This window comes from Sceloporus undulatus, chromosome 6, assembly GCF_019175285.1.
Source record: "Sceloporus undulatus isolate JIND9_A2432 ecotype Alabama chromosome 6, SceUnd_v1.1, whole genome shotgun sequence".
In the NCBI taxonomy this organism is placed as follows: domain Eukaryota; kingdom Metazoa; phylum Chordata; class Lepidosauria; order Squamata; family Phrynosomatidae; genus Sceloporus; species Sceloporus undulatus.
In genome coordinates, this window is record NC_056527.1 from 109577801 (window position 1) to 109602892 (window position 25092).

The following is a 25092-nucleotide window of genomic DNA, read 5'->3' on the forward strand; positions in this document are numbered from 1 at the left end:
AAGGAGACTTTCCGCTGTGCTTTCTGCAACCGGACCTGTTTCTCCCGGATTGGCCTTTTTAGTCACCAACGCGCTTGTACAAAGCGCGGGATGTGTCCTTCCTGAATCTTCATTCACGAAGCAAAGCCAGAGAGAGATGTTTTAATTATTGTTGCAGAATGTACGCCATAGGCAGGTTTATTTTATTTTATTCTGTTTTTTTCAACTGATCATATGTACAGTGCTGTGTAAATTTACAGTGCTTTATAAATAAAGCTTGATGATTATGATGATGATGAGGATGATGATGAGGATGATGAGGATGATGATGTTGATGATGTCCTGTGGATGAGGGATCTTGTGATATTGAGTGGATGGTGTGGATATGAAATTGCTTTGGAGGGAGACATATTGGATCAGAGATGTACAGAGAGAATGAAGTGTGTGTGTGTGTGAGAGAGAACGGAGCAGGGATAGAGGCTGCGGTGAATAAAAGTGGCACATTTGGGGCTATAAATTATATTAACCATGATTTCATTTCCGCATCATGTTGGCCTGCCACAGGTTCCCACGGTGTGGACTCCGGCTCAGTCCTTGGACATTCCACGAGTTCCCAAGCTTTGCGTTGCCAGCTGAAAGACACGTGCAGTGACTCAACAGACGTCAGGAAGCAAGAGGGAAATTAAAGGTTTCCTGTCCTGCGGCACGTGAGTTGGGGTTTGTCACAGCCCACAGGTGAGGAGGCCTCAGGGGACAAGAAACGAAAGGGCAGGTGCTTTCTGTGGCTCTCCTCGCTGCCGTTCCCATCCCAGGGCTGTGTAAGGGGTGTAGCTTTCTGAGTGTACATGTTTTGCCAGACAAGTGTGAAGGCAGTTTTAGATCCACGTGGAGTAATGGATGAAACATTATCCCTGCTGTCAGAAAAAGCCATATTCATTCTCGGCTGTGCACTGAGGCATGTGGCCAGTTAAAGCAGGGTCAAACTGGATTACAGTGGGTGGCACAATATTGCTGTGTTCATTCTCGGCTGTGAAATTCATACATCAAGGGTGTATGTTTTTGATTAAAGAAAAGATTTAAAAACTTGGTGGATGTGTAAAGTACACTGATTTATGAATTTCATGGACCAGCCAACTCTTTCGGCCTAACTTGCCTCACAGGGTTGTTGTAGGGAGGTGATTGGAGAAGATTTTAAAATATGGTGTATGGTTACAGTAGAGTAAGCTGATTTTAATTCAGTAAACTAAACAGATTTATTCCTCCATGGGTGGACGCCTGCCTATCACGCTGCTAACTGGAGGAGGTTTGACAAGGGGGGAAATGGCAACCCTTTGTGAGCAGGTGCTCTCACCCAGCTTTATTTCCTTCTCAGTCTGTGTGTCTTTGGAGGATGCATTGTTTAAAGTGTTATCAGGAGGCACTCATCCATCAAGGTGCTAAATAAATCCCAGCAGGGAGGGTTGGGGCTGGTCTGCGCTTCCTCCTTTCCCTTGCAAGAAAAAAACAATGTCCTCAGAAGGAGAATGGAGAAGTCCTCTGACAAGCGTCTGGACAACAATGAAGCTAGACCCCCAGCTCTGTTCACATACTGACCCACCCATCCTCCTCCACCAGTGTTATCTTTGGGACAAGAAGCTAGTAAATTGGGAAGGAATAGAAATTTACAAGACATGGGTAATCCAGAAAGGATTTTTCCCCCCCGATAAAATATTTATTTCCCTTTAATACATGTGTACTGTATGTGCCTTCAGGTCACTTGGTGATTTATCATAATCCCGTGAATTTAACAGCATTTCCTTAGACAAAGGTAGCTTTACCAGTTCTTTTGAAATATAGCCTACAGTACCTGGGATTTGTTGGGAGCCTCCCATCCAAGTATTAACCAGGGCTGACTCTGCTTAGCTTCCAAAACCAGATGGGATCTGATGACTTTAGGATGTTTAGACTTGTTTCTTATTAATACACTCATAGTATTTGTGTGTGTGTGTGCCTTCAAGTCACCTGTTGTCTTATGACAATCCCATGATTTTCTTAGGCAAGGAATACTGAAGAGGTGGTTTGGCCAGTTCCTTCTTCTGAAATATAGCCTACAACATTTAGTATTCCATTGCAGTCTCCCATCCAAGTACTAACCAGGACTGACCCTACTTAGCTTCCAAGTTAAATTTTTGGCTTAGTGACACCCATATTAGTCCAAATGATTTATGTTGAAAAGCTCAAACCACATATAAAGACATATACTGTATTAACATAAGTGGTTTTATTTAAACCAAGTCTAGGTATCAATATTTATATATATAAAATTTGGGCAAGGATTGGGCCTTTGAAATTGTTTCCAAGTTATGGGCTCACATTAGTGGAAGATTTGCCAAAGTGGAAATCCAAATACGTCAAAAGTGGAAATCCAAATATGTCTCCATAAAGTCACCTATTAGCAAGTGAACTATAAACATTTGGGCACTACCTGTGAATGGTAACCAAGGCAGAGTCTGCTTTCTGTGTTCCTAATGGTATGCATATAGTGTATGTGTACTTGACTTATATAATACTGTTTAGGGGAAAGCACTCTCAAGGTAACTGCCTTCCTATACATTGGGTGGGCAATTACATTGTGTCCCAGGGCCAACTTTCTGCCCTTAGGACTTTCCAGAAGCTGCATAGTCTCCCAAAAATGCTCCTTAAACACACATACAAACCCAAAAAGGGAGTGGTCAGAATCCCCTTCTAGATTTGAAAAATGAGATTTTAAAAAAGACCTCTGCAGAGTGCCCTGCACCCTTTTAAAAAAGATGAATTGCTGTTCTTGGAAGCTTTTAGAAGAAGCAATTCACCTTGTGGCAGTAAAAAAAAGGGACTCCAGTGAGTTTGGAGGGTTTGCGGGCCAAAAAAGCAGCACTGCAGGCTGTGTGAGACGGCTGAGCCACACTTTGTCAACGCTGCTGATATAAAACAGTCCCATCCCTACTGTTAGGAATTGAGAGGACTGCCTCAAATGCAAGATTGTGAGGTTAGGCGGGATCAAGATGTGGCAACTTACCAACTATGCCTCATTAACTCCTTGGCTGTTCTCTTCTCCTGGAGAACAAACTTGTGTATGCCACATAACTTTCGGGTCTCTTAAGCTACCTTCACACTGCCAGCGCTAAAGCAGAATTTTGCTGCTAGTCAGCTTCTAGGGCATCTGCTCTGTTGCATCAGGCTGCTAAATACCTTGGGCTGGCCTTATATAGATAGCAGGCTATGTTTTGTCTTTTGAGTCGGACATTCATGCTTCCAAATAACGTAGACTACAACTCACTTGCAATGCTTATGTAATCCAGGTCCCCAAAAAGATCCCTTTGGGGAACCATGTCTTCTCTTGGATGTTCAGATGCCTCAACTGGTGAAATTTTGTTCTGAGGATGCAAAGGATTTGAAATTGAACTGCATTTCCTTTTAGTGTGATTTAGGATTGCCTTGATTCTCTGCTGACCAAAGTCCTTCACATTTTAATGATTGTCATTAATTAATCAAGTCATAGAGCATAATAGAGAAACAACTGCTGTGTTTCTCTCTGGTGATGTCAGGAAGTAATGTCAGAGCAGAGGTGATATCCAAGGGCCATAGTTGGTCAGTCACCTAATACTACCTCTGTGATGGTAGTACTACACTTCTCCCGTCTTCAGCACCACCTTTCAAAATAAGCCGGTAAGGCTGTGGAATATCCATTCTCTATGGGTGCTATTTAGATTAGCTTCTAACTGCCATTTAAGCGTTTGGCTTAAAAAATCTCTCTAACTTTCCCGTTTGGTGGCTGTAATCATGGTTTACATGCGACGCTAATAAAGAAAAAAGTGACCCTAAGCACATGTAGAGTGCATTCATTTGACCCCGGAATAATCATTGCTGGTTCACTCTTGTCTGGAATTAAAGAAAAGGATTTCCTTGTCAAGGGATACAATGAGTAATAAACAAATAAACTGAAAGATAGGGGCCTTTGTCTCATGTAGCTCTGGTTGCTGCCTCTTTTACCACACTTGCTCCTGTGGCTCACACTGACATTTAGCAGTAGGGCATTTCCTTACAATTTATGTACACACCTGGAACCTCTGCCTAATTCCTGCCATTCCGGCTGCTGTTCAAGATACAGAAGCAGGGAAAATCAATTCCTCATTCTATTCCTTCCACTTTGTTCTGTCTCTCTTCCTTGAGAACATTAGCAGCCCTCTATTAATGAGTGGTATAGCTCTGTACCGTGTTCACCGTGTATCATCCGCCCATGGAATTGCAGAGAAACCACAAAGAACAGGCACTTGTCAGTCATGTTTCAAGCTAGGTAGAGTTATGCAACATTTTCTGAAGCTGATTTTTCCTCATTTCTAAATCAGTAGTCACATATTTGTGTGATATGCCTAGAGAAGGGAAAGGGAGAACCTCCAGTATTTGGGCTTAATTTGACCTCCCTAGAGGTTCCCCATCCAGTTAGAATTGTTGAATCATAAGAGTTGGAAAAGACCCCAAGGGCCATCCAGTCCAACCCATTCTGCCATGCAGGAACTCTCAATCAAAGCACCCCTGACATATGGCCACCCAGCCTCTGCTTAAAGACCTCCAAGGAAGGAGACTCCATCACACTCCAAGGAAGGAGTGGGTTCCACTGTTGAACAGGAAGTTCCTCCTAATGTTGAGGTGGAATCTCTTTTGCTGTAGCTTGCATCCATTGCTCCATGTCCTATACTCTGGAGCAGCAGAAAACAAGCTTGCTCCATCCTCAATGACACCCCCTCAAAAACATACATAGGGCTATCATATCACCTCTTAACCATGTCTTCTCCAGGCTAAACATACCCAACTCCCAAAGTCTCTCCTCATAAGGCATGATTTCCAGACCCTTCACTATTTTGGTGGCCTTTCTTTGGACACGCTCCAGCTTTTCAACATCCTTTTTGAATTGTGGGGCCCAGAACTGGACACAGTATTCCAGGTGAGGCCTGACCAAAGCAGAATACAGCAGACCTATTGCTTCCCTCGATTGAGACACTATACTTCTATTGATGCAGCCTAGAATCACATTGTCCTTTTTAGCTGCTGCATCACACTGTTGACTCATGTTCAACTTGTGGTCTAGCAGAACTCCCAGATCTATTTCACATGTAGTGTTGTTAAGCCAGGTGACCCCCATCCTATAGCTACACAGTTCATTTTTTTCTGCCTAAGTGCAGTACCTTACATTTCTCCATATTGAAATTAATTTTGTCAGTTTTGGCCCAGCTTTCTAAACTATTAAGGTCATTTTGAAATTTGATCCTCTTCTGAGGTTTTAGCCACTCCTCTAGTTGGTTAATGGGTGTTCCTTCACTTTAGGACCTCCTGCTCTACTGGCCTCACCTGCTGAGGGGTTGCCCACTGCTTTGCACAGCTCACACCTTCTCAGACCAGGGAGTAAGTACAGTATATGGTAAATGAAGTGATGTCTGAGCTGCTCAGTCATGGAATGTGAAGGGCAGATGAAACTGGATTCCCAGCCAAGACAACTGTTGGAACAGCAGATGAGGTCTCAGTCAAGGTTCCAAAGACATGGCTCTGACATTCAGCCAGTGGAGGGTGGTTTGCAGAATTTGCCTCTAGTCCCAACAAATGTTCCTGGCCCTGGCTTAGTGCCAGGCTACAAGACCTATGTTCAGTTGCCCAGTCACAAATAAAACTTACCATTGGGCCTTAGATCAGCTTTATCAACTTGAGCAACTTGCATGGTTGTTTTAATAATAAAATGGAAAGTGCGGAAGAGCTGTAGATAGTGCCCTGAGCTGTTTTGAAGAAGGGTGGAACCTTTGAATAATTATGGAATTTCCAAGGTTGGACTGGAATTAACCTTGGAGTACTTATGTTGGTATCTGATCTTGGATGCTAAGTAGGGTTAGAGCTGTATAGTACTCCAGTGGGAGACCAGTGGGTGCTGTAGGATATATTTCAGAGAAGGGCAATGGCAAACCATGTATAAATATTCCTTGCCTAAGAAAAACCTATGAAAATAATTGGATCACCATAAGTTGACTGGTGATTTGAAGACACCCGCATTTTAGGCAAAGATTAAGAAAGAGCTCAATAATGCAGTCACACTTTAACTTAATGGGGTGGGGAAAGCACTTTGTACATCCACAGATGTCCTGTCCGGAAATGTCCAAATGATAAGTTTGGCAGTGAAACAAGCTGCCTTCAAAGGTGTGATGGGTTCTGCTGAGCTTTATTGGATCCTAACACATCATGTCTTCTGGTAAATCCAAAATATTCTTCTGAGAAGTCTTTCCTTAGAATCATGGATGGCATATCTCTGCAAAGGAGGGACCAAGCATTTGGTCTGATTTAATCTGAACGGAAACAGAATGTGTGTTGCTGTAATGCAGGGAACAATACCTTTGATGGCATGTAGAGTACTGTTCCCATGCATTCCTTACTAGAATAATATCTAGGGTTAGCAAGGTGTGTTCCGAGGCCAGAAACTGTTAGCTTCAAAGCAGGTAACATTTCTTAACAAGAAAGCTGACCCTTGTGTCTCCTTCTGTTCTTCCCTGTGGAGTGCCACTTCTGGATCCAAGTCAGCATTTCTCACAAGGGACAAGTGGCAGATCCAGTTCTCCATGCAAACATATCCCCTTTGGCCTGGGACTAGGGTACTTATCTCTGTTCTTGATCTTGGCCAAGAATATCATTTTTCTAGTGGTCGCCATCAGAAACTGGTTTTACAAGCCTAGATGCACAAAGACCACGTGCCAGACGTTCTTGCTGGAGGAATGCACCTTCAGGGAGAATATGTCTGGCTAATGATTACAACAGCAGCTGTTGGTTTCTTCTGCTACTTGCTTACTAAATGCTGTGCATGCCTCCCTGTGGTAAACACAGGATCAACAAAGAAAAAGAACTTCAGAGTTTCCAGTGGTTGGCAAAAACAAGTTTCCAGGGAACAGATTTATACTGGCAGAGATTGCAGCTGTGTTATCAGATGAACAATTTTCTGATTCCCCCTCCCAAATCTTGCCCTTCTTTAAGAGTGTGAATTGTGAATGTATTTATCTTTCCTCCATAAAGTGCATGGCATATTTTTATCCTAACAACTCTATAAGGTCAGGTAGACTGACCGACCGGCCTCAACCAAAATCTTCCCAATCTACAGTATATCCAATACTCAAACCATTATATTTTAAGAGTTAAAAGATCCAAAATTAAGAGATCTCTAGTATGATTTATTGTGTCTGTCCCTTAGTTTTACTCTTAAGGAATTTTGGAATAGTGTTAATCTCACAGCAAGCTTGCAAGTTAGGGTGAACTGAGAAATGAGTCACTGGCACTTTGTCATCCAGTGAGGGGTTCATAGCAAAGTAGGAATTTAAGCTCAGATCTCTTGGATCTAAGTCAACTATCTATCTGCTAGATCACATCAATGTTCCTTCCTGCAAAAGCATGCCTCTGTTGTTTTGATTGTCCACCTCACCCTTGTGCAAGCCTAAAGATCACCTGCCTTGTCATCCATCCCCCTTAGTCAGCCCTTAGTCACCAAGGGAGTTGGAAGAATGCACAGGGTTAACAGAGACCGATGACATCCACGCTATCGTTACATAATTCTCAATCTGTCTTGGATTCCCCGACAGACGGAAATGGACTCTTATAGAACAGAAATGAACTATTACAGAACATTATGGCCTCCAGTAATTGAAGAGATTAATTGACAAATTACATGGCAGGTGCTATTAATGTCTTGAAGGACGGAAACTAGTATTTAAACAAGGATCTGTTCTCAACTTTGAAGTGTAACTATCTTCAGGGTAAGGACAGGTGGCTTTATAGAAGCCTGGATGCTTTGCTCGGGGCTATGATTCAGCTGCCTCTAGGGAGGAGTGACTAGGCGACAACTGCACATGGATGTAAACAGCCCTGGTGTATAAGGCACTTAATCCAAGACTACAAGAAGTAGGGAGAATCCGTTACATTACCTTAAGAAAATGGACAAAAAGAATTAAATTAATTTCAGATGTAGTGCTGGAGTGCTGAGGACACTACAGACAGCCAAAAGAACAAATAGATGGGTCCTACAACAGATCAAGCCTGAACTTTTCCTGGAGACAGATGCCTAAACGAAAGTGTCATACTTTGGCCACATCATGAGAAGGCACAAGACAATGTTAGGAAAGGTAGAGGGAATTAGAAACAGAGGCAGCTCACAGATGGATGGGCTCAATTAAGGAGGTCATAGGTATAAATCTGCAAGAAGAATAGTGGAGGATAGGGAGTCTTGGAGATGTCTCATCCACAGGGTCGCCATGAGTGACTCGAGGGTGGTTAACAACAAAATAAGGAAATGAAGCATAATTTTATATCATGACCTACCCAGACTGAGCCTGTTGATTCCCTGTTCTGCCAGTTAGACACAAAACCTGACATTCCTTTGTGGAGTTTTAGCCCAACAGCCTTATATTGTAATCAAAGTAACTCGTCTGTACTTTCAAAGCTGAGCCAGAATTTGAACACGGGTTGCTTACATATACGGCCACTTGCAAGTTGCTGCCCTAGACCAGAACTGGAAGTCAAAGATGGAGAAATGAAACCCGTTAATAATTATCTGACACCTGCACAAATCTTCAGGATCATAAAAGAATCTATTAAATCTCTTTATAGACTTTTATTCTAGAAATAATATGCATTCTTCAAAATCTCATCAGCAGGGAGATGTGGAACCCTGTCATTTGAGAGTGGAGTGAGACCTTGGCCTTAACCAGTGGCATGTAGGAATCAGAAGACTCTTGGAGGATATTATTGCAAAATGGAGTAACAAGGGAAGAATAATTTATTGAAAACAGTTATGTATCAGATGGAGGTTGAGACCCAAATTCTCACTGTAGCATGAAGCTGTACCTGGATGTAAAGTCTGACATTAGTCAGCCCTCTGTATCCAGAGATTTAACCATCCTCGGCTTGAAAATATTAGTTTTTTCTCTCCAAAAAGCAAACCTTGCTGTTGTCATTTCATATAAAGAATGCTATTTTATCACCCTATTGTATACAATGGGCATCCATGGATTTTGGTATTGAGAGGGGGGAGGGCTGGAACCAAACCCAAGGATACCAAAGGCCCACTGTATAAACTGGAAACAAAAAGATAAATGAATAATTTATATGGGATCATAACCTTCTCAATGCTGATGAATTTGTTATTGTATCTGGTTTGATTCACTTATTTTAATAAAATAAACTGCATTATATGATTCAGTTACTCTCATCTCTCAAAAATGTTCATTAAAGCAGTACTATTCAAGATGGTGTTCTCTGAACAAGCACTGGTCTGCAAGTTTCTCTGAAACTGAGAAACATGGCGCACATACGGTACCAGTTCCTGGCACATTAGGAAAACAAGTGGCTGGTCCCACAACATCAAATATGTTGAGAAGCAGTCACTTACAGGAAAACCATCTTCTTTTCTGACATCTTTATTTATTAGAGGTAATTTTTAATCAAGGGCCTAAATACACCAATGGCACCGGCTCTTGGAAGCTAAACAGGGTCAAGACTAGTTAGTATTTGAATGAGATACTACCAATGAACACCAGGTGCTATAGGCTGTATTCTAGAGGAACTGGCAAAACCACTTCTGAATATTTCTTCTCTAAGACACAAAACACATGGGCCAAAAGCGGTTTCTGGCTGCTTGGGGGGGGGGGGTTGTTTACATGATGCATGCCTGATGCTACCTTCCAGTCCAAAGAACCAGATCAAAAAGGAGCCATTTAAATTCAGCTCCTGGACAGTGCAGCTTGGAACTACATGAAGCAGCTTGCTTTTGAGAAAGGGTCGAGTGACTGCTGCAGTCCCTGCCTGATCGCCAGAGATCGCTCCTCCCCAGCCCTCCGTTTCACCCCTCAGAAAACCCTATGAAATCCATGGGGTCTTCATAAGTCAACAGGCAACTTCAAGGCACAAACACAAAGGATACAAGAATATTCAGTCAGCACCTATAACCAAAGCCAATTACAGGTTGCCATCTCAGTGAGCATTAGGCTCAAAACTTATATACTTACATAGGTAATTTGTTTGTGTATGCACTGAGCATTAAGTAATGAGATAAAGAGCTGTCAGTGAGATTTGTGAAAGTCTTCACATTTGGCGCCAGTTGTTCAGGAACAGCCTTACATTTAATGGAAAACCAGGGGTTAAACCCCCACAGCAGCCTCAAGGGTAAAAATGGGGTTGGTTGTCATTCTACTGACAGTCCAGCTGTAAATGGGGCAGATTCCTTACCTGTAGCTGTGGTTTTTTGAGTGGTCATCTGCGAATCCACACAAATGGGTTATTCTGCCCCTGCGCAGCATTTCCGGATCCTACTGGAATTGCTAGGGAAGACTTTTTGGTAGAAGCTCCGCCCACCCTCACAATCCAAAAAGTAGTCAAGAGTCAATCGTAGTCAGAGCCAACGCAATAAATGAAAGTGAAAACTAAGGAAGGAATGATTCTAAGTGAGGTTCCTAAGCTGCTCACGCAGCAGACGAAAGGAACTGAGAAAGGGCAGGAAGACACACTACCTACATAGTGGGAGGGTGGAGCTACTGTCCAAAAGACTTCCCTAGCAATTCCAGTAGGATCCGGAAATGCTGTGCAGGGGCAGAATAACCCATTTGTGTGGATTCACAGAGATCACAAAGAAGAATGAATGCTTTGTCATGCATGCGAAAAAGTAGGAGGGAAAGTCCCCAATGAACTTTGAAGCAAGCTGCAGAATAAATGCTAAAAGGGATACAAATTAATTTCAGAAAGGACTAGACTGAACTGTATTACTACTTCTGCTTCTAGGCACCAAGACCACAACTGTGAACAAATGAGAAAACCAGTAGCTATGCTTAAAGTAGTCACCTAAAGCAGTAACATGTATTCTAAGTCTAGAAGTAATTGATCTGGCCAGTGTAGAATTTGTGGCTTAATATATATATATATATTAAAAAAAAAAAAGGGGGGGGAGATGTACTAATGGGTAACAAGGGGAGTTTTAATGTCATGGGTCCATTCATTTCTTTCAGTTGATCCAGAGCAGATAGAAATCAAGATTTGCCAAGGAAGCAGACCATGCCTCTTGTCTGTAAGGGTTTCCACCTAAGAGACATATAAAAACATTTCATAAGAAAGGTCTGTACTGAAAGCAAAGAGGCTTTCAGAGGCTTTGAGGCTCCATGTGGTTTTAACATCAGTTCAGTGCTACCAAGATCTTTTAAGTGATATGAATAGTTTTGGTATTCTATGTTTCCATTGCCAAATAGCATTAGGTGTTTTGTGTTTTCATTGCTGAATCCAAAATTTAATACTTGAAGTCTGAGGATAGACTCCCACCAACAGTTGAGGCACCATACAGTTCTGTATTGAAGGAACTTGTTTTTTCAACTAAATATTCATTTAGAACTCCATACAAATGTAACAATTTAAGAATTGACACTCATGCTGAACCAACGCTTTTAAAGACTTGCTATTTCTGCATTTCCTCCATAAAATCAAACCAAAGGAGTTCTTCTCAGTATTAACTGAAACCTCTTTATTATCCAAGCCTCTTATCCCACCCACACCCCGCAGTTATACATACATGACTAAAACATTTGTTTTCAAATGTATCAGATTATTTCAAAATACAGTCAACAAAATTAAGCGAAGGGAATACAAAGTTTGTACACAAACCAACAAAGGACACACAAATTTGCAACAAAGCTGGACATCATACAAAATAAAAAAGTTTATAAATTCACATGGTCTGGGATCTTGTACAGGCTCAATAGGGCCTTTCACGGCGGTCCTGTCTGTGGTCCCCTCTGCAGAGAGAAAAGAGAAAGGTTTTTACAGTACGCTGATATAGCACCCACAGTTGGGCTGAAACAGATGAGGATGTACAGGCTCTGGAAGAGAAAGGCTCAAGATAGGGGTTCATCAGCCTCAACTTCTCAAAAGTATCTACAGTTAATGAGCAAGCAGGGAGAAACCCCGCTCAACCCCATAGAAGAGAGGCCCTGATGTCTGCTCAAGAGACCACTATCCCCTTCAGGACCAGACTCCAGATACTAAGCCAGCTGTTGCCTAACCAGCAAGAGTACCACTCCTACCTTTTTCTTTCCAAACAGATCTATGCTGGCTGAAATTTTGGGCTATCACCTGTGGCATCATCCCTGAAGGGGGTGATGCCAAAGGGGGAGGCTGTTTCTTTAGGGGCAGGGAACATCTCCCTCTTCATGGGAGGTAGGCTGGTGTCTTACACGATGGGAGTCTTTTAAAATAAATTGTCTTGCTGACAAAAGGAAAAAAGAACCTCATGTTATATGGAGACCAAGGGATGGAAATGAATGGTATTTTAATGTGATTTCTTGCTTAATTGTACAAGAAATGCACACTTCCCCAAGTCTTTACAGTATTCTGCTGTTACAGCAATATTTACCGAGAATCCATTTTTCCTGGTCCAAAGTTGCCCCTGTCTCCACCTCTTCCACCCCGGAAGCCACCTCGGTCACCACCTCTTCCTCCACGGAAACCACCTCGGTCAAATCCTCCTCGGCCTCCACGTCGGTCTTCACCAAATCCACCTCCTGGCAAATAAGAGAAGATTCTAAGACTATGCTTCTTTTCCAAAATGCCAATGCTTTCTTCATACATTCAGTCTTGCATTTCAAGGTATACAGCGTTGTTGTTGTTTTTTTTGGGGGGGGGGGACATCCACCCACCCAATATATAATTTATTCATTTCCTATAGACAAACAAGAACATTATCTTGTGTGAAGGTAAATTTTATGTCCATTTAACACACCAAAGGAAATCTTAAACATCAATTTTCTTCTACTCACCCATGTGTGGTCCCCCAGGGCCATCTGGTTTTGGTGCTTTGCACTGATTGCATTCATTCCGCCATGAGAAATTCATATTCTCACATGTTCTACAACAGAGAAAAACAAGAGAGATTAATCAAGTACCCATAAGTCCTCCTTTTCCCACCCTATCACTCAACTCTAAGTATGTTACTTACGGATTGGGGCATTTCCAGTCTCCTGCACGCTGCTGGCCACCTCCCCCACTGGGGAAGCCACCTCTGTTGCCGCCACTGGAACCACTGTTGCTTCCACCTCCTCCTCCTCCTCCAAACCCACCACGGCCCATGGGTCCTGGGGAAAAGGAAGACAAGACAATAGCTGTGATCAAGTGTCAGCGATTTTCTGAAAATGCATTCCTGTTGTTATCTCCTAGGTGAACACAAGCTCCCTCACACCGACTAAAATGTTACTTTCTATGTCGACTGGAGGGGGCAACTGTGGAAGGATAGAGGGATGCATAAGCCTCCATCCCCTTAAAGCCTCTAGGAAGTATGGGAGTATATTTGCCATGTCTGGGTTTTCTCCTGGAGCCAAGATGTTCCAAGGGGGCAGCATAATCTAGTAGAAATGCATTGTGCCCATCCCTAGTGAACATTTTGGAGCATTTTCGGGCAAAATCTGTGGAGGTCCAGGACCCTCCAAACATGCTGGAAATGCCCTCCATCCTTCCTATCACAATGCCTTTGGGGACATTCTGGAGCAAAAAATTATGCCTGACCCCTGGGGGGCACATGCCTGATACAAACAACCAGAATGATACGTATATCCATCTTGTTGGCTGCATTCAACAGAACAGGTTGACTTTCCTCTTTCCACCACTGAGTTCAAGAAATAAACCCCTTTTTGTTGAACCATAGTAATGGCAACAGCAATCAGTTTTACTGAGTGATCCAGTACTATTAAATCACAAAAGAGAGGACACATACCTCCTCCTCTGCCACCACGTCCTCTTCCTCCACGACCATTCCCACCACCTCGATTGAAATCTGCCCTCCGGGTAGCAAATGAAACTTTGATGGGGTTGCCTGAGAACTCTTTCCCTGGTAAAAGAGTGGGACAAACCCATTTATCCAACAAGATATAAATGTTTGCTCTGCTAACACTTCTCCTTACTGCACTTCTGGTTCCTTTCCAATACTACAGAAAATCCTTTCTTTTCCACTCATATGAGAAATGTATAAATGCTTTCAGGTTCCACTCCCAGCAGCCCCCCCCCCCCAAAAGGCAATTCAAAGGCAGGAACTCACCATCAAACCAATCAATGGCAGCCTTTGCAGATGGGGGATCATCAAAAGAAACTGTAGCTTCTCCTTTCAATTTTCCTGTTTCACGGTCTGTGTATAGGTTAATCATGGGCTGTCCAGTCTTTTTGTTTGTCTGTAAAAGACACAATAAATCAATCCATAGTCAATTCTAAGGCTGTCTTCTACCATATGATTTTCTCTTTACACCTATAATAGGGGATGCTGACCACAGCTGCTTAGACATTGTATGTTTGTGCAAGGTAAATATATAGAAAACGATCTTGAAATCTTCAAATGTTTGGACAAGTACTTTCAGCAAAATGTAACACTGAAAATTCTGTGATTATATTTAGATGGCTGCTGCCACCAGCAAATTCATAAACTGCATTCAAGGATTTTTCCAGGTCTTAACTGTCCCAGTTCATCTATAATGCCTACTTGCTATGCAACACTTTCTTACCGTGAAGGAATGTAAGACTCTTAAACATAGCTTTCCTACTCATGAGATCCTTTCAAAGGCACAAAAGGCACCAATTTACCTTGATTATGCCAATCTGCTTGAAGTAGTCTGCTACTGACTCGATAGTTACATTTTCACCAAGTCCCTGAACAAAGATGGTGTTGTTGTCAGAGTTATCCTGTTCTCCAGCTGCAAAGTAAGAAAATGTTAAATCTCACACTAGTTTAGATTTGTCTCCAGTTTCCACTTCCCAAAATAGGCCTTTCCACAGCCATTAAACAAAGAGACAAGATAAAATTCATCATGCTGTTTTCTCCACTGTATACTGTTTGTTGTACAGGATCAATGAAACATACACAAGTTTATACATTCAAGGTGGCACACTCTTCAGCTGAACAGAACACTGACATTCAAGCTGAACGTTATCTTTATTATTTACTTATTGTACTTCATTCAAAATTTACGCCATTTAAATAAGAATGAAACATGTTTTTTGATCCTGTTAAGAATGCTTCCTATTTGCTCATAGGATACTAAATAAGTATAGTGTAAATCTGGGGATACCACACATCTCTCTGGGATTCATGTCCCCATCTTCAAGATAGAATATTTACTCATCATTGAGGGACTTAAGATTCCAAATCCTTCCCCACTTATTTTGAAACTGTATCTGAATGTTAAAGAACTAATCAAACAGATAGTTACCAGAATCATGTCGTGAGCCTTGGTCCCGTGGTCCTTTTGTACATGAAAATAAGGAAGGAGAGATTCTGTTAGTGTGTGAGAACATTCAATCTGTTTTCTCACATCAGCACCACCATCACAAACACATTAGCAACAGGCCAGTGTTGGAACATATGCAGCCCAAGTTTACTGTAAGTGTAAGAAAAACACTCCCTGTCTTCACAAGTGGTCCATGTCCTAATGACAAAACTGCTTATTACAAAACCAGTTACCACTGTTTCCTCTGAATCATACTCAAACCTAATTTTTTGCAGCTTTGCAGGGACGAGCATGGCCTCAAAGCACCATTGGACAAACAACTTTGAAACATCTGTTTTGACATCATCTTTTTATACCATATGTCAGCCACTGCTACCCAGAGTCTCTTATTGACCCTTCATCAGTTTAAATCTCCAGCATCTTGGTCTGTAGCAGCAAATTGCAGGCCTTATATATTTCATGATATAAAACACATAATGAAACTTTATGCATAGAGAAGAAACCACCTTATACCATAGAACACATTTATAATAAGCCCTTTAAAATGAGCTTTGTAATTTTTTTGGGTAAACCTTCAGGTTATTTATTTGCACCAACCATTCCGCCTTTTTAACATTCTATATATGTTTTCCTATTTTGACACCATTCATTGCACTTAAGTCTTAATTTTTGAAAGCTTATGCCCAACACTGGTCTCAAATGCATTGACAATCCTACACAAAGAGTACTTTAGAAAATGTTCATGCCAAGCCTATTTCAGCAAACCCTATGGGAACTTTCTGAAAACCAATTTTGGTTTGGTACATTCAAAGTTCAAAAATAAAAAAAGACCTTGTGTGAACGTCATAGATTAAAACCAAACTCTCAAATAGAAGCCCATGAAACCACTTATTAGTCAAAGAGCTCTTAAGAGTTTCATACAGACAAAATTGCACTTTCAAGTTTGAAGGGAGTGGTTTCTCCCATATATTCCTTGTACCAGTAACATTTTAAACAAGGTACCATTAAACCGTTGTTTTACCATGTTTCCTGAAGACTGCATGCACTTCCATTAACATATTTTAACCCAACATTCATATGTGTGTTTTCAAGAAAGGACAACACACTAACCCAACACTTACAAAGTGAATTTTTCCTCAAGTACTCCCAACAAAACACAAGTCTCAAGGTTTGTTTTCTCCCATCTTGTTGCAAGACATACAACCAAAATGTACTGTATTGGCACAAGAACTTGGCTGAGTAGAAAGCCCCATAACATGGAAATCAATACCATAGATACAACCAACCATTTTGGCATATGTGCCACAACAGGGGGTGCTCCCATAGGTTTTTATCTGATAAACGGTGGCTTTTCAATTTTTTTTGGCATACAAACAGAGTCTCTGAAAAATATATAGAAATACACTTTTGTGGTTCAAGTTTTTGAACTCTTTGGACTTACCACCAAATTTATTGAAGCCACCACCTCGCTCACCACCGCTGAGGAGATAAGTTAGAAGATAATGATGCTTTTTTCCATGGCTAAAAAGGTTTGTTGCTAGAAACTACACCATTTCCTTTAAGATGCTGGCCAACACTTATGTTTGTTTCTTCTTGAAGATCTAAGTACAACCTGCTCCACCTTTTCCTGGCCCTCAGCATTTTTTTAAAATGTATCGTTACACCCTTGAGAAGGTTTGAAAGTGAAACATCTTTAGTGTTTAGTCATTCTTGCTTCTGATCTTGAACCGTAACATGAAGCGTCGTGATGCAGCTTTTGAGACAATGTTGCTTTCCTTGTAGCCGTCCTATTCTTGGCAAGATTGCTGAACCAAGCTTGTTGTTAAAATATTGCATACCGTGCACGCTGTATTTCCAGTTCACCCTTCTCAAGTTTGGCTTATGTTTTTGCAATTTTTTTCTTGTTTTACAACCCTAAATGCAGATATCTGCTTTGAAAGCATATAAGAACCCATTCCCTCATATTGCGTACTCATAATAGTAATTTATTTCAGCTCTTAGGACTGCATATCTGCCTGCCATAAGATCTCTCTCCCTTCCTCAGACCCTTAACTAACATGTGGAAGGTGGAGATTTGATTAAAGTTCATTGACTTTCACCTGTGGCACACAAAATGCAGAATTCGTTAACAGAGCAGGTATTGTTAACAGGTCAACAATTTTTCATATGCAAACAACCCTTCAGCTGTTCCCACCTATACTCACCTCTCTATCTCATATCTCCCAATCAGTAGGGACCCACATAGTCAATGCTGCATAGCAACCATTTTCTCTTGACCACAGTGCTTTAATTACTCCTCCACAAAAAAGGAGGCAGTACACACACCCAAGAGCAGATGAAGATACTGCTTTGCCACATATAAACCACAAGTACAAGTAGTCCAGCCACCATGTGGAAAATCCAGAACACTTTCTTTTAGCCTTTATTGGCACTCATTATATGGCTAGACCACAACATTATAACCCCAAGGAAAGCTGACTTACAACCTACATAAAAGTTTCTCTTTCTGAAGAGATTTCTATAACCATGAATTATATTTGTCAAACATATAAACCAGGCACCATCAGTGTATCTCATCAGGTTTACACTGGGGTAAAGTTGAAGAACAACCCTATTGTTTGGACATCAATTTCTTTTACATAAAAAGGAAGTATTGATGTTGTTATATATATTGGTAAGTAACTGTAACGTGACTCAAAGAGGACCATAATTCACCTTTGAGGAACAATACTTAAGTCCATATCATGTGCACATTTGAGGTTGTAAACAGGTGTAAGCAGAAATAAAGATGAAAATGCAATGTTTCCTCCCATGCACAGACTAGTTAACTGTAATGGCTGATTGTCAGAAAGCAGAGTTTTAGCTCTTTCACATGCAGACAAGGAACACAAAACCTTGGCATTCATTAAAAACTCATTCCAGTCAAGGAAACATTCTGATCTCTACAGTATACATGGTGGCATCCCACACTTGTTTCCTGAAAACTATGAATTTCAGTCATTTATACACTGCACCCTCCCAGAAGAGGTTGGCTTTTTAAAAGCAAGTAAAAGGTGAGTTACTAATTGCAAAAAACCCATTCCCTCTCCCACAACAAGTGACTGGACACCTACCCCATGCCTCCACGACCACCTCTGCTGCCACCTCTACCACCACTCCGATCGAAGCCACCTCTACCATATCCGCCGCCACCGCTGCCGCCTCCACTGCCTCTGCCTCGGCTGCGGTCTGGCTGACCCCCATATCCACCTTGATCCTGGCTGCCATAACCTCCTCCACTACCACTTCCACTCATGGAGGACTGATCCTGGCCATAGCCACCAGCTGAAGGAGAAAAACAATACAAAACAAACAAACAAACAAACAAAAAACAGTATTAAGAGCAGGCTATGAAACTCTTGGGTTTCTGACAGTAAAAGGCCATATAGTGGAGAATCAAGATCAGCAGGTGCCCTTGCTTCCACTAGATGGCAGTCAAGGGCTTTTTGCAGACTGCATTGCACCAAATTTTGTTCATGTACAGTATTTCATGTCTGGCTTTAAACAGAGCAGAGTTAGAAGGAAAAAGTACTCACATCCACTGCCGCCTCCTCCTCCACTGCTACTGCCACTGCCATACTGACTTTGCTGGCTGTAGCTTTGGGGTGGATTGTAGGAAGGCTGCTGCCCATAGGAGCTCTGCTGCTGGCTGCCATAACTTGACTGCTGGCCATAACCTCCGCTCTGGGTTTGCCCATAGCTGGAGGCTTGAGAACTGGTACCATAACTAGAAGTTTCAAAAAGAGACACGTAAGATTTCAGGAGACAAAAAAAGCAAACCGTACTTTCCTAACCCTATGAAGATGGAGTCCTGGATTCTATTTGACACTGGGACCAAACAATTCCACAAGAGTAGAATAAGCCTGGATTGCCATGATCACTCTCCAATAAGATCAGAGAAAGCACAGAAGGATATCTGCCATAAACAGAAACAGCCTAAATCCAACAAATGTGCATGATTCCCCACCTACGTGAAAAGGGGAATAGCAGTCTTTACTTTTTCTTTGGGTGCTACTGCTATAAATGACCAAGAGGTTTCTTTAAAAATACCTTCCAGTGGTGGAGCTGGCTGGCTGCTGGGAGTAGCTGGGATATGATGACTGTTGTCCATAGGATGTCTGAGAAGTCTGACTGCTGCCATATCCTGTTGATGAGCCGTAAGCCTGTGGTGTTGACTGAGTGCCATAGCCAGCTGTTTGGAAAACAAAATTTGCTGTTATTCGATCTCAAATGGCATGCAACTATCATCAGTTTTTAAAATTATTATTAGTCAACAATGTAAGAAGTCTCATACACAGTACTGGCAGGTCAGGGAGTAAAAAAAGATGCTTTGGCCCGTTACAGACTGCCTAAAAGCGGCAGTCTGCCAGCGCTGCTGGTTGCTCTGCGAGGGAGCTGCAGCAGCCAAAGCTCGGAGCAAAAAAGAAGCGCCAAAATGGTGCTTCTTCCCGAGGCGCGGTTATGACGCTGCGAGGTGCCAATCTTGCACTTGCAATGTCATAAGCACCGTGCGCACGTAATGGCGGCACCTGTGTGTATAGGGCGCCACCATTATTACGCCCCCGTCACACGATAGGGGTGAGGCCGGTGTGGACGCTAGGTCCCCGGCCAACCCCTATCACGTGATGGGGGCACCTCAAGAGCCCGTATGTAACGGGCCTTTATTACCTGAAGCTTCCAACCTTCTCAAGACACTGACCCTCTAAATTGTAATCACCTAAAAACCCCTCAAATGCTGCATGGCCATTTAGCAAAAGGTTGCTGTGATGGGGTGCAAGAGTGTCATGCTTCCCTGATCAGCCACATAGGCAGTCAGCTTGCTACAGTACTGTACTAAAGACAGAATGACCATCCAGTGTTCTACCCACAAAAGTGAGTCCTGTCACAGCTCAGCCATTTTCTTTTGTTATATTCTCCTAGATATTCAAGAAACCAGAAAGATGATATGTTACAATACTTACAGCTTTGAGTTTGGCCATAAGAAGAGCCGTAACTACTTTGGCCATATCCTGAAGTATCTGCTGATTGACCGTAACCACCATAACTCTGCTGCCCATATGGCTGGCTAGTCTGCTGAGAATAGCCCTGTGTGGGTGGAGTTGGGTAGGCCCCATAACTAAGGGAAAAAGAAGAACAAAAATTCAGCAAAGGGAACTTGTCTCCACAGTAAACTTACAATCAAAGGTAAGATTGAATTCCTCTCTGCAACTGTTACTATTTTTATTTAGGGAGCTTTAACTATAGACTCTACTTTTGCCTCTACAAATAATTGCCACATAGTTTCAACACTGCAGATTAATGTCAACAACCACAAGGAGTGCTCTGGTTCTTGCTTTGTCTAAGTCCTATTACTAACATTTGAACTGGGAAGGTTTGGATATGGTCCAGAACAAACAAATCTAAGTAATTGTAACTGGACCATATTTCTAATAGCCAACACATTCCTCACAGTTAACACATTTTTATACAGAATTTCCTAATTTCATAGTGGCTTGTAGCTGAAATGAACATTAAAATTTAAGCAATTCTGCCCACTTCTTGATAAAATATAATAAAGAACTAACTAGCACTACTATTACTAGGAAATGAGGATCCTGGGAAACCCTCCAAGTTTTTTTTACATACAATTTATTAGTTTATCTCTTCAAAATTACAGAAACAAGAAGGCTTTAGTTCACATATGACTAATACTGAAGTTACTGTACACAGAAAGCCTCTGAAGGTGCATGAAAGGCAAGCATTTAAAGTTATTTACCTCTGTGTTGCTGACTGACTATAATCTGCAAGAGAAAGAGACAACCACATTAGAATCAGTTTACAAAGAAAGGAATGTCCTGCACAAAACATTTCTGACCATCTAACCTCACAAATAAGCAAGAGGGGGGGGGCTTTCTTTGTGTGACAGTGGCTGGGGTCCATTTGTTGACATTTGCTTCAGAAATGCAAGCATGTAAATCTAATACAGGCCAAGCATGAGATGTAGCACATGTTCTCCCTCCACGCGCCACATTCCCAACACTTTTGCCTTGCTTTCCTATAAAAAATTCACATTGCATTTGTACCCAAGAAAAGCCCCCCTCCTGCCCTGCAAAAAACCAATCACTTCTATGAGGCATACTTCAAAGATATAATAGCCATGTTGGTCTGTAGAATCAATATGTAGAGAGATCTTGTAGCACCTTTGAGACTAAGTGAAAGAAAGTAATTGGCAGCATGAGCTTTCATAGACTTCAGGGCCCAAACACAGCCAAAATAAAGCGGCTCTGGGCCACTTTAGAAGTGTGCTGTTTAAATGGCGCATGTGTCTTAAGAGGCAGGAAGCTGTGCCAAAACCACACTCTAGTCCTAAGGACTGGAGCACAGCTTTGGAGCAGCTTCTGGGCTCTTAAGAGGCATGTGTCACTTAAGCAGCATACCTCCAGAGTGACCCGCAGCAGCTTTATTTTGGCCTGTCTGTTTGGGTCCTTCAGTCCACTTCCTCAGATGCATCTGGGGTAGTAGACTTAAGTCTACGAAAACTCATGCTGCAATTTCTTTCTTTCAGTTATTCTCAAAGGTGCAACAAGCTCTCTTGACATATTGATTCTATGAGGCACGAATGAACTTCATGGGAAGGAGCAGACCATTCTCTCCACACCAGTCCTCTTGTGCCACTGTGTCGTAGGCTCTCTGTTGCTGATAACACCAGCAGTCCAAAGCCGCCAAAACCAGAGCATAGTGAATGATTTAAAAGCTCACAGGAGCCTAAGGGAGCTCTCCTCGGTGGCACCACTTGACCCAGTTTCTACAGGATTTTGGCATACTGCCTTTGGGCCAATGCACCCAAGACAAATAATGGCCACCTTTCCCAGTTCAGATCATGATTATAGCACCCCCTCTGCTAAATCCAACTTCCACAGGGTGCATCCACACTGGAGAAATAATCCAGTTTGAAACCACTTAATTGCCATGGCTCAATGTTATGGCATTCTGGGGTTTGTACTTTGATGTAGAACCAGGGAGCTTATCACACTGGGGCTAATTTTGGCATTAAAGTGCAATTAAAGCACATTTAAAGCATCCTGCATATAAAACAAAACAGCAAGTAATTGCACAAATGATTCTCACACGCAAGTGTGCAAATATCGCAATATCGGAAATGCATTGTTGCTGAAATCCCAAGATGCACGTTAATGTGTCTTTGTGACCACTTTAACGAGCAGGTTTTGTGTGGCACCATGTGAAATAGTTTTGTGTAATTATGCGCTTTTCCTTGGATATTCCCAGGATAAAAACTCCTGAGGCTCTCTGACAGAGAAAGCCACATGGCTCACAAAACTAAAATTCCCAGAATTCCATAGCACTAAGTCATGGCAGTTAAAGCGGTGTCAAACTGGATTATTTGCAGATGCAGCCCTACACTCCAAGATGGTAGATGTCAGAACAGGAAGCACACCCACCGCTCATGGGGCTCCACATTGATATACAACACAGAGAGCAAAGTCCAGTTTGTTAAACAAAGGCTTCAGAAGCAGAGCTGAGGGGGAGCATCCTTCGCGCACGCGCAGAGCCCACTGAAAGGAGAAGCAGTTGGAAGCGCGTGGGCGGCAGAATAACTCAAGCGCCCCAGCGACGGAACAATGGGGGGAAGCGAGGACCCGGATGTAACACTGCGACAAAGGCAGCCTTCCAGGCGCATGCGCAGTACCTCTCAACGGCTTTTCTAGGATCTTTTTCGCTCGGACAAACCCACCACGCATGCGCGTGCCTCCCCCTCCATCCGCCAGAAACCGCAACGCCGACGCTCGCTTCAGAGGGGATTTTTCCACTACCCTCCACAGCTACGCCTGCGCCTGCGCGGTTGCCTGGCGCCGCCCCTGCTCTTCGTCCCTCGGGAACCCCGTCTTTCTCTCCTCATAGAATCCCATCCCTTCCTCCCTCGTTCCCTCAGAGCCGACTTTAGGTCGGCGGAGGCGGCAGGGCCCTGTCTTCGCTCCCGCCTTCTCTCAGCGCCCTAAAATGGCCGCCGCTCATGGCGCAGTTAGGATACACTAAGCAAGGAGCAAGGCAATACAATACGCGTTAATGGCAGGGCCAGACATTAACGTTACTGCATTAATCCACCCGCCGTAACTGAAGGACGCTCCAGAGCGATGGAAAAAGAGGGACTCTGAGCCCATTCTCTCCCATTGGTCTCAAAATGGATCCCTCGCTTCCCCTTGAGCCCCGCCCAGTCAAAGCCTCGCTCCCTTCCGGCCATTGGCACCGATTCCAGCCTCTCCCTGAAGCCTTTGCAGCCCAAGGAGGGAACCCCAAGTCTATCACCCCGTCTCTCTTTATCCAGAGGCTGACGACGGGCGTCACTGTCCCTGGGCTCCACTCAGCTTCCCAGTCGTCTTTGAAACGCCGCGTCTTTCCCCTCCAGAGTCTTAAAGGCTTCCATCAACAAACAGCCCGGTTCAATACACATATATATGCATATATAGCTATATACACACATTCTGAAACACTCCTTGTGTGTGTATATATATGTTTATATATCTTTATATTCACCTTTCAAAGGTCATCTTCCAATAATTAGCAATCGATTCCAGCATATATTTTTATATATATATATATATGTGTATATATATATATATTTTAAAAACCCCTCTCATTATTATTGTCCATTTATTATACTTGTTCATATGCCGCCCCTTTCCTCTAAACTGGGACTCGAGAGTTGCTGAGAGTAAGGATTAAAAACAGTACAATTACAAACCATATTTTACTTTTTATGCTTTCATACCGCAATAATTCAAGTCCCTTTCAATGCAACGTCTTCCCACGTTTTTAATCGTCCCGTTTATGACCTTCGAAGCCGCTCCGAGTCCCAGTTTGGGGGGAAAGGGCGGGATATAGTAAGTATGTATAGTAACTAATATCTGTATATAAACACCTTTGTACATATGCATATACACACACGCGCATATATCCAACTACAACTCACAGGACTTCAAACACACACACATTACACACACACACAGCAGAAACACACACTTTTATATATGTACTATATATAACATAGAGAGTCGTGCTGATCCCTGGGGCGCTGGAGGCCCAGTCCTTAAACTGGGTGAATCCCAGTTCAAGAGCAGAGCCATTGAATGGGGGGATCCAACACATGGGCCGATCCCATTGACCCACTGGGTCTACTCTAAGAGAAAACGAGCAACTGGGTTTAATATACTTCCCCATAGATGAGTTCCCCTTCCTCACCGTTAGACGCCATGGCTCTGGCCCCCCACGAGTTTCCTCCCCAGCTGGGCAAATTGGAGCCTCTCTCTCCTCACCTCCCCGCCTGAAATGGCTTTCCTTGACCCCGCTCCCTGCTCTATTTATACCGCCCCGCCCCTCCCTTTGCCTTTGGGTCAAACCATATTAGGTTACAAGGGGGGGAAATGGGAATAAATGAGGTTTCCTTCCCCCGGATAAACTAGGCTAATTGACTCGGAACAATCTCTCTTTCTCCTTCTGAGGTGTCCCGAACCTCTCTATTTATTATTCTAAAAATGGCTTGTTCTAATGCTTCTTTTCTGATAAGAGAACGTGATTTGGACCCCCCCTCTCCTGCAGCGCAGAAATGGTACATCCCGGATTGAAAGAGAGGGTGGAATGGAATGAGATCACGCCGGGAAGGATGGAAGGAACCAAATTAGCAAAAAAGGGGGGTTGGCTGAGGAGGGTGAAGGAAGGAAGGAATTATAAGCGGCGGGGGGGGTGATCTTTTGATGAAAAGCGAGCAATTTGATTGCTCCCAAAGCGGCTC

At 42.8% G+C, this 25092-nt stretch overlaps 2 protein-coding genes across 2 annotated transcripts in view; both read right to left on the reverse strand.

Moving 5' to 3' along the window:
• PRSS8 (serine protease 8) overlaps positions 1 to 25092 on the reverse strand; it is a 687619-nt gene that overhangs the window by 38879 nt on the left and 623648 nt on the right. The gene's annotated exons all lie outside the window — the stretch shown is intronic.
• FUS (FUS RNA binding protein) lies at positions 11510 to 24648 on the reverse strand. Its single transcript, XM_042472870.1, has 15 exons — positions 24543 to 24648; positions 21061 to 21085; positions 20267 to 20421; positions 19356 to 19497; positions 18842 to 19032; positions 18380 to 18590; positions 16708 to 16745; positions 15249 to 15281; positions 14623 to 14732; positions 14087 to 14216; positions 13766 to 13879; positions 12995 to 13130; positions 12816 to 12904; positions 12413 to 12560; positions 11510 to 11795 (listed from the first exon to the last, which is right to left on the reverse strand). The coding sequence occupies exons 1-15, from the start codon at positions 24553 to 24555 to the stop codon at positions 11756 to 11758; spliced, it is 1575 nt and encodes a 524-aa protein (XP_042328804.1). The 5' UTR covers positions 24556 to 24648; the 3' UTR covers positions 11510 to 11755.

Excerpts from the sequence above, each read along its gene's own strand:
- FUS (XM_042472870.1), bottom strand. Across the intron at positions 18,591-18,841 it reads AGGAGGAGGCGGCAGTGGAT|CTGGTGGCTATGGCCAGGAT; the intron begins GTGAGTACTTTT and ends TTTCTCCTTCAG. Across the intron at positions 12,905-12,994 it reads GACTGGAAATGCCCCAATCC|AACATGTGAGAATATGAATT; the intron begins GTAAGTAACATA and ends TCTCTGTTGTAG.